Here is a 13,960-nt window from a genome sequence, read left to right on the forward strand (position 1 = left end):
GCGGATTCAATAGCATAGACTTCGAACAAGGTATATTCCTGGGATATTGATGTATACGAAACGGAAATTTCTTTAATATCTTCTGACTGCGGGATTTCCACCATTAAGCGGATTATTACCAATACTTTTGGTACAAATATTAAAGAATAATATTTATTTGACTTCATCCATTATTCTCCAACTTACTGGTTGTTTAATTCATTAGCGAACAAGTAAATATTAACGAAGTTATATAAGCAGAGTGAGTGAAACGCAAACCGGTAGGCAAATTCCTTTAAATCACGAAATAATTTTATCCACTTAGCTGGTATAATGGGGAATATTTTTCTGAATAACTATTCGCACCTTGCGCGTGCTGGAAAAGAGATGAACAAGGTGCATCACTTGATGATCAAGGCATACGTTTTATTGAAACGGCTGCAGTTGATGCTAATAATTGATAAATATGTCGGCCCAAGCCGATTAGGACGACGGTTAATCTACATTATAGACACATGATGTACATGGATACATGTGATAATTATTTGTGTACGAGTGCTGCGTACAGAGTGAAATGTGACTATTTACTGAAAAACTAGTGTACTCGATTTTTTTCACCATACTGCACAATATTTATACTCGATTCATCCATTTTGCAATTATCTAGTCTCTCATTCTCTCACTCTTACTTCCTCGATCAATTCAATTACATAAAATAATTTTCTACGTCGGGAATTTTTCGAATGATACAAATTCGTTCTTCTGGAACTTCGTTCGCGATTTTCTTTTTTGTTTGTCACTTCCTTACATCCTTGAAAGTTGTCGTATATTGAATTTGAATAACACATGCAAGTTTTTTTTCACTTCATTTCTGGCATTATGATTCAATTATTATTCATTATAATGGTTGTATTACAAACTTGTCACTGTAGTAATTAAAATATCACTGAAACAAATAATTAAATAAAAATAAAAAAATAAATCAACACTTGTTCTGTACATTGACGACTTAAATCGCGCATGGCCTTCGTGGCAAGTGATCAATATATTCTGATAAGAAAAAAATCGAAAATTTGTGAATCAAGCCTCTTGCAACCTACTTCAGTACATGACGGAATACTTTTACTGATGCTATGCTTACTGCAATTTCCGGCTTTGGTTGATGTAGTTGTAGTTTATAAGTTTAATATCATTTTTTTAAGAAAAGTATTCATTGAAGGTACAGATGACGAACAATTTTGCGAGTCATGTTGTTATCAAGATGATAGAAAAATGAGATGTAAAACATAAAACTAAAATAGATAAAATTGCAGGCAGATAAAACATCTATGTGTGGCAATCACATTTTAAAAACCAGAGAAATTGCTTATTCACGGGTGGCAATCAACGGTATAGACAATTTATGACATTTTTGTCTTTTCGTTGATTTAGGATTGTAAATTGTACTAATTCTCAACCATTTAATTACTCCTCTTTAAATGAACGATACTTGACGGTATTAAAAATGTCCAAGGACTTTGGTGACCACCCTCTTTGTTGACGACTTGTTACTTGTCGAGTGATTAGCTACTCAATCATTTTATTATTCTTTAAGAACTGGTGGAGATAATTAGTTATAAATTTTATTGATGTGCACATTGCACGCCGGAATGTTGATGCATCTCATCTTCGTCTGACGCGTACGCTTCTGCCGATCGTCCTGACGAATCACGATGTGTTGGATCATATTCTTGCAGATCCACTTCCTCGGCATCACGCGGCACCACGGTGGGTGGAATGTTTGGTCCAAGCGTTGTTTTTAAATCCTGTTTATAAAATAGTAACGTTGACCAATGGTAGAGGAACATGCTCATTTCATACGTGCAAATTTTATGATAGAAAATCTGGCAGAATTAGAAAGTAAATTGAATAGCTAATGGTTCGTTCAGATAAAGGTAAAAAAAGTTAAAACTCACCATGAGCACTTTTTCGGAACAAAAGTGATTTTTAGGGAAAGTTACTTCAAAATTTATGTAAAGATTCCCTTTTTCGAAAGGATTCCTGTACTGTGGCATCCCTTCACCGACAACTCCTTTCACATCACCAGGACGAATCACATGACCAGCAGGATGTTTAATGAGCAAATTTCGTCCATCTAAATGACGCACTACAAAACTTGCTCCACAGAGAGCTTCAGCTAGTCCGATGCTTTTAGTCATAATCAAATCATCCCCAGATCTTTCAAAGGTTGGATGAGGTTTCTGTTGCAATACAATAACAACATCGCCAGGCTGTACTTCTGGCATTTGATCCCCTTCGCCTAAATTACATTAATACATCATATTTTGCATGATCATAAAAATTTATGACAATTTTGTTCATTATTCAGAAATTTCGGTCATATTTCAACTAATATCTACATAAAATTTTACCTCTGAAGAGAATTTTCTGCGACTCCCGCATTCCTTTGTCAACGTGGACTTCTAAGATTTTAGTTTGATTGACAACTTTTTTGCCTTCACATGTTGTACATCTATCTTTCTCATTGATTATTTCACCAGTAGTTTGACAATGAGTGCATTTCTCTTGAATCTGCTGCGCCATACCTGGTGCCAACTGCCTGTATGAAACTTTGTAACCATACCCACGGCATTGCTTGCATGTGGTTACAGCACCTTCAGCTCCACCAATCCTAACAATACATATTAGATAAGTATGTATATTAATTCTGGAAAGAAATTTTTCTACCAAAGATATTCTCAAATGCAATCAGACTTTCTCTAGTCATGATGAAAATTAAAATCAGGTAGAAAATAACACATTATTATGCTAAAATATTTTTAAAGAAAGTGTGAAATGAATTGTTACCCAGCACAAGCAGCACAGAGCACATTTTTGCTGAGCTGCAGCTTTGCAGTTTTTCCATTGTACATGTCTTCCAGAGTTACCCTGCAAGTAAACATGTAGATTAAGGATCATTTGAATAAAGCTTCATTAGTCATTATTTATTCTCAGACACTCACTTGAGCGGATGAACAGTGTCTTCACCACGACGGGATTTTCGCCTGCCACCCATACCACCGCCGAAACCTCCCAGTCCTTAAAAAAAATCCAGTATAAATTGAATCAAAAAATGACACAAAAAAGACAAGGGAAATCATTTGATTAAATAATTTAGCATGTAAATGTTGGTTAAAAAATTGTCCAAAATTGAAGAAACTTACCACCGAACAAACCACTGGCTCCGCCACCAAAAAGCTGGGAAAATATGTCATCTGAGGGAAATCCATCACTGGCTCCTTCTTGTACACCTTTTATTCCATGTTTATCATAAATTTGGCGTTTCTTAGGGTCGGATAAGACTTCATAAGCAAATGAAATTTCTTTAAATTTATCACCAGCTTCCGGATTTTTGTCGGGATGAAACTCCTTTGCAAGTTTTCTATAGGACTGATAATTTTCCAAATGTAACGGCTATCTTGTGACATATTATCACCTAGTGAAATTTAATGTTTAATTATGACATAGGGATAAAAATTACAAAGAAGACTTAAAAATAGTTGAAGGTACAGTGAAATTATTTGCAATACTTTGTCTGTTTGAAGTAGCAATAAAGATGAATTTATTATCTGCGCAGCTCAGCTTCCATATCGAAGTGATTTATTCATTCAAATTGCTAAACATTAATAGCCATACAAATAATGATAGTAATAATAATGAAAATGATTTAATTAAACATAAAAATAAGGTTTTACACTGCAGAATTGAGAGTTGATGAAAAACATAGGTAATGGTAGTGGCTATTGAACTATTTCATTGGTGGAGAGGGACACTAAAGGTAACGGTAAAATGCGGAAAAATTCTAAGAACCCATAGAATAAAATTTATTGTTTCTTTGTCAGGAACAGGCACAGAAAAACGAGTATGCAACTCAAGAACAAAAACGTTAATAATTTTAATCGAAATAAGTAGAGAAATTGAAGTGATTCACAATGTTATGTAATGAAAACCGTTAATAACGAAAGAATGATTAGTCAAAAGTCAAGTTGCACATCGTGGAGTGCTAATTATCTGTTGAAGAATAGGGAACAAGGTTTGACCTCGAGAAGATAATGCGGTAATATTTTTGCAAATTCCTGTCGGAATGATGCAGTTACCTTTTTGATTTCTGCGTCGCCGGCAGTTCGTGGTACTCGGAGTACTTCGTAAAGTTTATTATCTGCCATTATGCGATGAAAAATCGAATAATCCCAGAGAAATTATAAAAGGCCCCGACTTTGGCGTGGCGGAGCACAAGCCAAAATCCTCTAGTCGTTGGGTAATCAGACGTACCTGAGATACCGAACTCAGGATACAAAACATGGCCCTTGACTACCAGGTTGGACGTCAACTAACTCTATCTAAGTATTTTAGACTACAAAAGGTTTTTCTATCTAACTTGAATAGTTCCATTTTTTTCCGTTTCTACGCAGTAGGCAAAGGATCCTAGTAATTTTCCTGTGGTTTTCCATATTACTACTTTGTGGTTTTAATATCTTCTCAACGATTATTTGTGAGTAAATGTTCAGTTGTGTCAGTATTATTGACATAAGTTCATAATCTGCTGCGTGGAAATTGTGAGGCATTCGAAGAACAGTAAGAAAGCTCCGAATTTACCACCGATTTTCAAAGATGGGAGGCGGAGACCTTGTAAGTAGTTGAATAAAATGTAATAACCTACAATATAATAATTTTTTTCCTACCTTGATTACTCCGAATTTCTTGCATTGTTTTTTTCCATAATCCAGGTTTCATAATATAAACATAAAATTTCTTATAATAACGTGTTTGACTATGTAATTATGTAGAATTTGAAGAAATCATGGCATCCTTCTACAATGAAAAATATGGAAAAGGTGTGGAAAGCGGAGCAGCAGAACAGCCAGGAAAAGAAAAGAATAGCGGAGTTAAAGCGTGAGATTGAGATGGAGAAAGATCGAGAAGATATGACAAAGTATGCCATGGATCAAGGCGTAATTGAGAAAAAAGAGGATAAAAAATTAGACTGGATGTATCAGGGGCCTAATCAAATGTTAAATCGGGAAGATTATCTGTTAGGACGCGCTATCGATAAACCATTTGAACAGATGGCTCAGGCTGAGAAAGAAGCGGAGCAAAATCGTGCACCCAAAAATCATGTAGAATATGGTAAATTGCCAAGGTTCAAATAATTAAAGAAATGAGCCGTTTGTAGTTCTCAGTGAACCCACACATAACACTGTAACTCTATTCGAGTCGCGGAAAGAATTTCAGTTTGGAATAAAGTCCCCCAGGACTAGTGTGGATTATATCAGAAAGAGTTCAGTCCATAAGTTATTGTAGTTTTCCAAATACCACAACAGTAACATCTGTTAACGATGTTATCTGGTTTGGAATATCTAAAACCATGAAGGATTGGATCAACTACTAACACCGTGCCCAGTAAATTTTTGCGTAGCATAATTCTACTCCAATTGTATATCTCTTTGGATAATTCAAATAGGGTTGCTTAATCATCTAAATACAGTCGGACCTCAATTCTACAGACAATTTAGAGAACCAATTCTGGTGCTACCGCAGATTCTTTCTCGTGTGATAGGGGCGGAAAGTCTGCAGAATCGAGGTTCAACTATAGCATTTTCGCTAAGTGCTTTGTCTATATAGAAAATTTGCTATTGTGGTTATCTTTCACTTGTTTTTCCTCTGCAGAATGCATACCACCATCACTAAGATTCTTTTCGGGCAATGAACAAGTGGATTTAGCCAGAAAATTACAAGAAGATCCATTGTATGCTATAAAAAAAAAAGAGATGGAAAGTCGGAGTCAGTTGTTGAAAAATCCTGTTAAACTGAAGCAGCTTAAACAGCTAGTGAGTTGTTCAATTAAATCAATATAGTAGTACAGCAATTTTGGGCAACATATCATTTGTATTTTGTATACAGTTGGAAGAGCAAGCAACAAAAAGTAAGGCTGAAAAAAAGCATAAAAAAAGGAAAAGCAAGAAGCAAAGTAAGCATGATTCTGATGGTAGCGACAGTGATAAAGACTTGGACAATTTATTAGCTGCAAAGTATAATAAGCTTAAAAATAAAATAAATGAAAAAGACCTACTAATGTCCGTGAAAAAGCTGCAAAAACAAAAGAAGAAAAAGGAGAGTAAAAAGTCGAGCGATTCTCAAGAAACCAGTGAGGATGAAGAAATAGAAAGAAAAACAAACTCAAAAGATAAATCGTGGAAGAAACAGCCTAGCATTGATGAAAATGAATTTAAAAAACGCAGCCATAAGTCGAGAGTCACTAGCTATGATATTGAAAGAGGACATGAGCGAGTGGATCGAAGGAGATATAAAAATAATAGTTACAGTCACGAGGAAGAGGCCTCAGGGTCTAAGGACAAGCACAAAAGAACCGGTAGTGTTAACGACACTGAAGGATTCCAAAAAAATAGACACCAAACCAAACGACGTCGAAATTCAAATGACTTTGGTAGGAAATCCAGCAAGTCTTTAAGGTCAGAAACAAAAAGATTACACAGTCCTGAATATAGCAGTAATGACGAAGAAGAACACCACATGAAATCAAGAGGAAATTACGGTCTGATAGTAAGTAGAAGATTTTTGTGCTTCAGGTATATCTGATCCGTTACTCAAGTGAAAATTTGAAGTTTCCCCTTGAATCATATGTTAAGAAACTAATATCTTAAATTTCAGAGGTCTGACGGAACTAAAATTGTACCATCTGGAAAGTCTAATCATTTAGATACGGTGAAACCGCATGAAAAAAAAGTGGCAGAGAAATGCTGGGTACCACCTAAGCGAGAAAAGCTGACAGAAGATGAAAAGGAGAGACGAAGACAAGAAATGATGGTCAATGCGTCATGGAGAGATAAGGAACGAGAACAAAATGTGAAGAGGTATCGTGATGAGGAAAAACGGGAAATTAGTGATAAAACTTACAACAAAGAATTCATCAGGTGAGTTAAATGAACCCAGAATGCTTTACCTATCGAATATATTGGTACTCTCTGCTGATGTAATTCATCTGATGTGCATCTTGGATTTTCGTGATTTCAGAAAACAATTAGCTGTTGCGGCTGAGGTAGGAACCGTCGAATCAAGGATCAAAGCCAATATGAATAATATCCAGAGGTCAAGACGAGCAATGGACACAAACTTTGCGAAAAGATAATCCATTGCAAAATATCTTCTATGAATACGTAAAGGTTATTATAAATTATGTAAATAAATGATTATGATTCAATTACATGTCTACTTAGTTAAGCAATAACCTATATTTTTATACTGAGATGTTTCTTAATATTAAGAGAGTAGTTATTTTTAATTTGTGCATTTAAATCATCGTTTCATTCTACATGTATTGAAATTTTAATACAATTGTATAGCACAATATATGGTTGCATTTGCTAAATTTATCAGAAAGTCCAAATTCATAAAGTTATTTTTTTTCAACTAAATTTTCAAAGTTAAGTTTTCATCAATAGCATATTTGTATAGAAGCTATAAAGGCTGAAACTTGAATGAGGAGAAATATGTCTTATTTTATTCGACTTCAGTGCTAATCTGTCAACAATTCCAACACTTGTGATATAACTCAATATTATATACACGTTATTTGGTACATGCAGTACAGTAACTACAAGGACACGAGCTTAACTTTTTAAAGTTATGTAATCTTACACATTTCATCAGCTTCAACACTGTCCTGTACGTTTAGAGCAGTGGAAAAGCATCCACCAATGAGGACATCATTGACTACTGCCCGAGCAAGGTATCCTGTTGTAATTGTGAAATGTGCAGAAAATAACGGAGTCATGTCTTTGCTCTTATCTATATTCTGGTCCTGAAATCAGACATTTGAGGGGAATATGAAAAAATTTCCAAAATTGGATTTTTTAACGCATAATTGACCTTACACACCTTACAGTACATGATGAATGCATCTTCAACAAGCTTGTTCAGATCTAATTGTTTCTGAAATTTGAGCTCAGGGTTTCGCAATAGTATCGTTGACACAATAGTCAAAAGCTGTAAGAAATATGAACAATATAGAATGCTCACTTTAATTAATCTTTGATTGTGAATAAAAATACCTACCTCAACGACCAGCTGGCGATATTCCGGTAATGGAATATGATTGAGAATAGATTCAACTAGGAGTGCAAATGTGAGCTCCGATCGCGTCATATTAAATAATGTTGGCTTTTGGGCCAAATCTCGCCCATTGACAGTAATCCCAAAAGGACAACGAACCAGAACTTCCCATACCTGGTTGTAAAAGTTTGCAGGCACTCTACACAGGCATCCTTCAATCTTCCTTCTACCTAATATGCTCAAACTGAAATAAAATGTGCAATACGCAATAATGCATGGCACAAAATAATTAACTGTTTCTAAACAAATCTGAACTTACTTCTGTGTAACTGCCCAATCCTTGATGGTCAGCACTTTCATCAAGAATCGTCTAACTTCGTAGGGGCTATAGTTCTCAATGGGTTTTGGGTTCTTTCCAAACATTTGCACATAGAGTTTGACAGCTTCTAGCACCCAACTATATATTTTAAATTTGATATCTGTTAGCTATATTTTCGGTCAACTACTTCAAGTGTCATATTCAAATGTTGTACTTTACCCAACACGTATTTTAAGAATGCCTTTAAACATTTCTGGATTGGTGCCGATAAGTCTACCGCAATAAAGTAGAACCTCCTGTTGAAGGACAGCTTGAATTATGTCATGAGGTTGAATCGTAGAATACATAACGGACTGGATCTCAGCAGGAGTCATTGGTTTATCGAACACAGTTTCTTCTTGACCTACCACACCAACTGTTATCTGAAATTTATAAATAAACCGATTAAATTAGTAAATTACCATCATTTATGAATTTATCCGATTGATCTGATTTTACCTGTTTTCCATTGACAAGGACGCCTGTGATAAACGGACTAATACTGTCGACAGTGTGATGCAGCATACTACTACAGTAACGGATTGCCATCCAATATCTGAGGCCACCAGCCTGCTGATACAAACCCCTGAGGTGATCACCCACTAAAACGATGGTAATGTATTTGTGGTTGAACTGAAAATTATTCAGTTCCATCATATTGTTAGTTTTCAATTGTGATAATACATTGAAAATTAGTTGTCTTTCTAGACATCCAACAGCATTGATGAATACACAAAACGCACAGATGATAAGATTCAAGTAAATCTATTGAAATATGAAGACAATCGTACCTGTCAGTCCATTACATTTGTAGTCAATGCCTTCACGTTTCAACAAGATGCCATAAAGCTGACATTTAGCATACAGTCCATCTGTATTTCGAATTTCGTCTAATATGTTGCATAATGGCTCTTTCATGTATTTCTAAAACATGATTGTGTTGGAATAAATGTTCTCAATAAATGAAGTATTTTTACTCACGGAATATTCTTTTAATTCTTCAGAATACGACAGTGCCCGGGGTACATCTGTCAAACTCTGATATCCAATGTAGTCATGTTCTAGTTGTCGGAATTGCGTAAGCGATAGATCAGTGTCCATGGTATCCATGAAGTCTAAATGCTCTACAAATAGATAAAATATTGAAATGTATTAATGCAGTCTATGTAGTCTACTATGTAGTATTCTTATATCGTATCAAGGAAATTAGTTACCAATGCATGAAGACGAGATCAGATTTTGCAGGCGTCCAATTCTTACTTTAGTTCCATCGCAGTATCCTTTTTTCAACATTGCAAATAAATCCAACATTTGTTTAAATTGTGGGTCACTAGAATCATAATTAACAAGAATAATATTTTATGCAGATCCTCTTGGAAACTATGTATATTTTTGTTCTGTACTTCTCAATAAAAAATTGATTAGCTGTATAATTAGGTCAGTGTTAATTTCAACACATATTATCGACTTTCAAATTGCATAAAATTTATTATGTCAGTACCGCATGTGTTCTTCTCTTATAAGAAGACAGACGGTAGGCCGGCCAGAGAGTCTCCAATATCTGCCAACAAATTGCAGCTCCGTTTTGATGTCATCAATCAGTAGTGCCATATCCCGATATAAATAAAATTCAGAAACTTCGAATATCAAGGGATAGCATAAGACCGTCATACCGCAAACTCTGTACACCTGGCCAGAAAATTGGCAAGTAATGAAAAAAAAATCACAAGTTGGTTTTCAATCCGATTACAAAAAACATCGGTAATTTAATATACCTTACTAGTGCCTAGGGAACCAACCGGCCTCGCAGGTCGACCACGCAGATCTAATTTCTTATTGACTCCAAGTTGTTCATAGACTTTAACCAATTGAGTGGATGACCAGATTTGTACAGGTTCTACTTCATGAGGTGTCTGTGTTTGAATACCATATGTAGCCATCATAGCCTGCAGCCTCATGGACTCTGCGATTAAAACTATCTGTACAACCAGATCTGTGTGCGTCCCCTAGAAGAGTTACTATAGATTATAGAAAGAAATTGCAGTAACTTGTAGGTTCAATGGCGGAAAAGGTTAAATCGTGCATTAATCAACTACGAGAAATGTAATGTCGCAGTGCATTTGCTTCCGTACATATTAACACATTTCAGAAGCTCTTAATACAAAAATCAGTATAGATTCAACCACTAATTGCAATAAGAGATCAGAAATTTCTCACTGTAAAAGTTCGCAGATTCAACTGACTTTCTGAATAATTATAATTCTTGTTTTTACAGCTGTATTGGATGGCAGCAACGGAAATTTTGCAGTGTAGATTAGTGTAGAAGAAACATGCCGAGAACGAGTAGATAGTGGTAATAATCAAAAATGAGCTTAAAATAAATGATTAATGAACAAAAAAATAGATTTTTCTATCGATCGTCAATTAGAATATGAGAAGAATAAAAAAATATAAATAAATGAAAGTCTACTGTTATTAAGCCTGTCACAAAACGTCTGAGTTTACAATTGAATTAAAGGATAAATAAATTCTCGGTAAACTTCGATCAAATCGACAGTGACATACAAAGCTACACTACTGCAGGCATATATAGTAATTACTTACAATGCTGGGCTTTGCCTGAATGAAACGTAAGAAGAATAGGATTAGCTTTAGATGTATTAATTATCTCAAAATAAAGCTCACAACAACAAATATTCATTGTATGATGCCATGTTTTCTATTTATTTCAAGTTTTAGTATGTTCAAATTTAAGTATAAGTATTGCAATTCATCGATCAAATCCAAAAAATTTCTTGATAAAAATTTTTGTACTGTAAAAATGAAATCATTGATAAATATTCGTAAAGCCTACCTGAAACGCAGAGTATCTACCCGCTCTACGTGGCCTATTGTAAGACGGAAGATAACGTCGAATTGGATCCAACTCATTAATGTGCAACAAACCAGCTGTTAACAACTGTGCAATTACGAACATAGCTTGATTCCACAAGTAAAGGGTTCCATTCTCTGCTTCACCAGTTGATTTCTGCCCACTACCTTCGATGCTGGACATTCGCAGTGCACTGCCTGGCTGTGCTTTTTCTACTTCAATATTTTCTTCAGGGACAAAGTAATACATGGGTATCACAGGATCTGTGAATGTTAGATCGTACGAGTCATAAAAATGTTTGAAATCGAGAGAGAAGCGTGAAAAAATTCTCATTAGCAAAATCACTGGAAAGGAGATGGGAAGGGCTTACCTCCATTAACGTCTTTATGAAGCCTCAATTTCAACAGGTTTTGATACTCTTCAACTTGCTCTGGAAGAGTTTTGAATACGCCATCAATGATCATGAAAATATAAAATAATGGCCACTCACACTCGATGTTGTCAAATTCCTGTGGAAAAGTTTCAACTTGCATACATTTATCATAAAATGTATGTAACTAATAAATTATATCGGATCCAAACCTTAATTTGTCCTTGCTTATAGTACCGACGATGTGATTCTTCAAGCACAGTCTTATACCCATCCCTACCAAATCGTTTGAAACCATAATTGCCTTGCAGTCTGCGTATTATATTTGCCTTAGTTTCATTGTATAAATTTTCTTCATGAGTTGCAAATGCTGGAAACGAAATAGTAGGAAGCAAGGCAGCATCGACACTCTAAAATCAAGATTCGGTTCTAAAAAATCCTTTGAAAAAGTAATTTTTTTGTCCAAATGTTCTTACACACTAATTGAACACTTGTTACCTTTGAACTAGATTCTCTTGGGAGCATTGTTTCAAAAATGCTGCGGTTCCTATTATGAGCATCGATGTCGACATATATAACGGACCAGGATGCTCCTTTTTCTCCAAACAAATTGCATCCATTTATGGCTTCCAGTGCGCTTTTAGCCATACCAATGGAACTGGCATGTATCTCAGGTGTTCCGTCATTGTAACGGCTACCCCGTTCCCAAATACCAAAATCTGGTGTGCGATAGGCTCGCTCAACATAGTATACCAAGTTCTGTACAAAAGCTACTTCGTCCTGCGTATATATTATTTGCAAGCCCGATGATATCATTTGAACCAGAAAAATCAGGTAAAGAGAAACAACATCGATCTGTAATGGTACAAGAAAATATAAATATCAAACTATAAGGTGTAGTTGTAGAAGCTCGAGCAAATTAATTTTAGCCAGTACACAGTATACCTGTAAATGGTGATAATCTGTATCTGGAAATATTTCATCGCCTGTAACTAAATGAAATTTACAATGCAGAGCAAATAAGTTGCACTGATTGCGCTTGAACAATTCGATTCTTGATGACTGCTTTATCCAGCATTCAAGTATACCTCGCATACACTTTATGGCTGACTGCCCAAGCTCGTAAGATTTTCCTCTGTCATCATCTATTCGTCTATATATAAAAGAACATCCCCAATAACATGTGCTTCCAGAGATTGTTGACGTTGGGAAACTAATAACTAACTAAGTGACAACACGAACCTGTAGGCTTGATACAAGCTCCAGATTGCTGCTGCACAGTAAATACTTTCCCTAACGCTGCCAACAACTTTGTCACTTGAAATTTGAGGAAAAAGGCCTGTGATGCAGCTTTGATGTCTCAATAACTGTCTTTTTACTGTCAACAAGTGGTTAAAATTATGTGAAATTTTTTTTAGCACATTATGATTTACAATGCTTTACAAAAGGTACATATTCAGATGGAAATTTAGAACAATAGTAGCACAATGCCTCTAACGTCTTCTGAAGTATTACGAAAAAGTCAGGATTTATGGACTATGACAACTCACACTGTCAATTAAATTGAATGTAACCATTGTACAAAATGAGAAGGTATCGTTATGCCCTTGACTAAGTGAAATAGTGCAAGTAGCCATTCCGTTATGTCTTACCTATGCCATAATATATATCTAGTTGGCGGACAGTATCCTCGTAGTTAGATATTTTCAAAAACATGTCGACATCTAAATCACTTAAGCTGCACTGACGGTTGTCCTTTAGAAATGGAGCTCTGCAAATAAAAAATGGCACAGTAATTATTGATAAAATTTTTATTTGAAAATGCAATCTCAAGTACCCACTTATGAGTACTTAACGGTGATGTGAGTATTTGTGCCATGGTTTAAATATCGATGATCAAAACATAACCTGTAAAAAAAAAAGAAATAGGATATAAGTTGTCTATAATTGTTTGATTTTTAACTACACAGTAATACTTTGATGAGCAGATAAAACTTGGCATATTAGAAGTTTACAGAGAATCTGTTTTGCTGGGCTGGGTGGTATTTACATTTATTAGTAAACCTAACCTTAAACACTTCTTCACAACTAAAAAAATTCAAGGTGACATTTGAATAAGCTGAACATAAAGTACCTAAAACACAGACGTTTCAACGTGTTGAAACTGAAATGATCTATCTTTGGAGTGGAGTAGGTTTCTCGCGAAGAGATGTATAAGGCAAGTTTGTTTCTCTATGTAGGTGGAGCATCGAAGCCTTAATCAAAGCCTACT

The 13,960-nt window shown here is 35.2% G+C and overlaps 3 protein-coding genes across 15 annotated transcripts; 1 reads left to right on the forward strand and 2 right to left on the reverse strand.

The window, feature by feature from the left end:
* Positions 1-384: 384 nt before the first annotated feature.
* LOC124176256 (dnaJ homolog subfamily A member 2-like) lies at positions 385-4,283 on the reverse strand. Its single transcript, XM_046557285.1, has 7 exons — positions 4,116-4,283; positions 3,183-3,408; positions 2,982-3,057; positions 2,827-2,907; positions 2,391-2,650; positions 1,935-2,278; positions 385-1,784 (listed from the first exon to the last, which is right to left on the reverse strand). The coding sequence occupies exons 1-7, from the start codon at positions 4,182-4,184 to the stop codon at positions 1,602-1,604; spliced, it is 1,239 nt and encodes a 412-aa protein (XP_046413241.1). The 5' UTR covers positions 4,185-4,283; the 3' UTR covers positions 385-1,601.
* Positions 4,284-4,447: 164 nt separating this feature from the next.
* Positions 4,448-11,681, forward strand: LOC124176254 (pre-mRNA-splicing factor CWC25 homolog). Of its 2 annotated transcripts, XM_046557281.1 has the most exons (7): positions 4,448-4,647; positions 4,806-5,145; positions 5,686-5,846; positions 5,920-6,579; positions 6,688-6,950; positions 7,051-7,199; positions 11,671-11,681. In XM_046557281.1, the coding sequence occupies exons 1-6, from the start codon at positions 4,630-4,632 to the stop codon at positions 7,163-7,165; spliced, it is 1,557 nt and encodes a 518-aa protein (XP_046413237.1). In that variant the 5' UTR covers positions 4,448-4,629; the 3' UTR covers positions 7,166-7,199; positions 11,671-11,681. The 2 variants fall into 2 exon arrangements, with proteins under 2 accessions (XP_046413237.1, XP_046413236.1); XM_046557280.1 differs by lacking the exon at positions 11,671-11,681 and having other exon boundaries at positions 7,051-7,237.
* LOC124176253 (probable phosphorylase b kinase regulatory subunit beta) lies at positions 7,309-13,949 on the reverse strand. Of its 12 annotated transcripts, none has more exons than XM_046557271.1 (21): positions 13,823-13,949; positions 13,530-13,596; positions 13,341-13,459; positions 12,931-13,066; positions 12,634-12,841; positions 12,187-12,543; positions 11,901-12,098; positions 11,689-11,827; positions 11,301-11,581; positions 11,051-11,065; positions 10,222-10,452; positions 9,948-10,135; positions 9,661-9,776; positions 9,428-9,570; positions 9,238-9,370; positions 8,906-9,048; positions 8,627-8,829; positions 8,408-8,545; positions 8,092-8,332; positions 7,915-8,022; positions 7,309-7,837 (listed from the first exon to the last, which is right to left on the reverse strand). In XM_046557271.1, the coding sequence occupies exons 2-21, from the start codon at positions 13,565-13,567 to the stop codon at positions 7,661-7,663; spliced, it is 3,312 nt and encodes a 1,103-aa protein (XP_046413227.1). In that variant the 5' UTR covers positions 13,568-13,596; positions 13,823-13,949; the 3' UTR covers positions 7,309-7,660. The 12 variants fall into 12 exon arrangements, with proteins under 12 accessions (XP_046413227.1, XP_046413226.1, XP_046413224.1 ...); XM_046557270.1 differs by lacking the exon at positions 13,823-13,949 and adding an exon at positions 13,758-13,807; XM_046557268.1 differs by lacking the exon at positions 13,823-13,949 and adding an exon at positions 13,739-13,802.
* Positions 13,950-13,960: the final 11 nt, after the last annotated feature.

The sequence above is a fragment of the Neodiprion fabricii genome, chromosome 2, assembly GCF_021155785.1.
Source record: "Neodiprion fabricii isolate iyNeoFabr1 chromosome 2, iyNeoFabr1.1, whole genome shotgun sequence".
NCBI classification, from domain to species: Eukaryota; Metazoa; Arthropoda; class Insecta; order Hymenoptera; family Diprionidae; genus Neodiprion; species Neodiprion fabricii.

What these genes read in the sequence shown, in the direction of transcription:
- LOC124176256 (XM_046557285.1), bottom strand. Translation starts at nt 4,184, where the DNA reads ATGGCAGATAATAAACTTTACGAAGTACTCCGAGTACCACGAACTGCC. An exon ending in CTCTGTGCTGCTTGTGCTGG is followed by an intron (nt 2,651 to 2,826) that starts GTAACAATTCAT and finishes ATGTATTGTTAG; the next exon opens with GATTGGTGGAGCTGAAGGTG. An exon ending in GTTCCGAAAAAGTGCTCATG is followed by an intron (nt 1,785 to 1,934) that starts GTGAGTTTTAAC and finishes TTTTATAAACAG; the next exon opens with GATTTAAAAACAACGCTTGG.
- LOC124176254 (XM_046557281.1), top strand. An exon ending in TGAAGCAGCTTAAACAGCTA is followed by an intron (nt 5,847 to 5,919) that starts GTGAGTTGTTCA and finishes TTTTGTATACAG; the next exon opens with TTGGAAGAGCAAGCAACAAA. An exon ending in GAGGAAATTACGGTCTGATA is followed by an intron (nt 6,580 to 6,687) that starts GTAAGTAGAAGA and finishes CTTAAATTTCAG; the next exon opens with AGGTCTGACGGAACTAAAAT.
- LOC124176253 (XM_046557271.1), bottom strand. Translation starts at nt 13,567, where the DNA reads ATGGCACAAATACTCACATCACCGTTAAGTACTCATAA. An exon ending in ATAAGAGAAGAACACATGCG is followed by an intron (nt 9,777 to 9,947) that starts GTACTGACATAA and finishes TTATGATTCTAG; the next exon opens with TGACCCACAATTTAAACAAA. An exon ending in GATTGGGCAGTTACACAGAA is followed by an intron (nt 8,333 to 8,407) that starts GTAAGTTCAGAT and finishes ATTTTATTTCAG; the next exon opens with TTTGAGCATATTAGGTAGAA.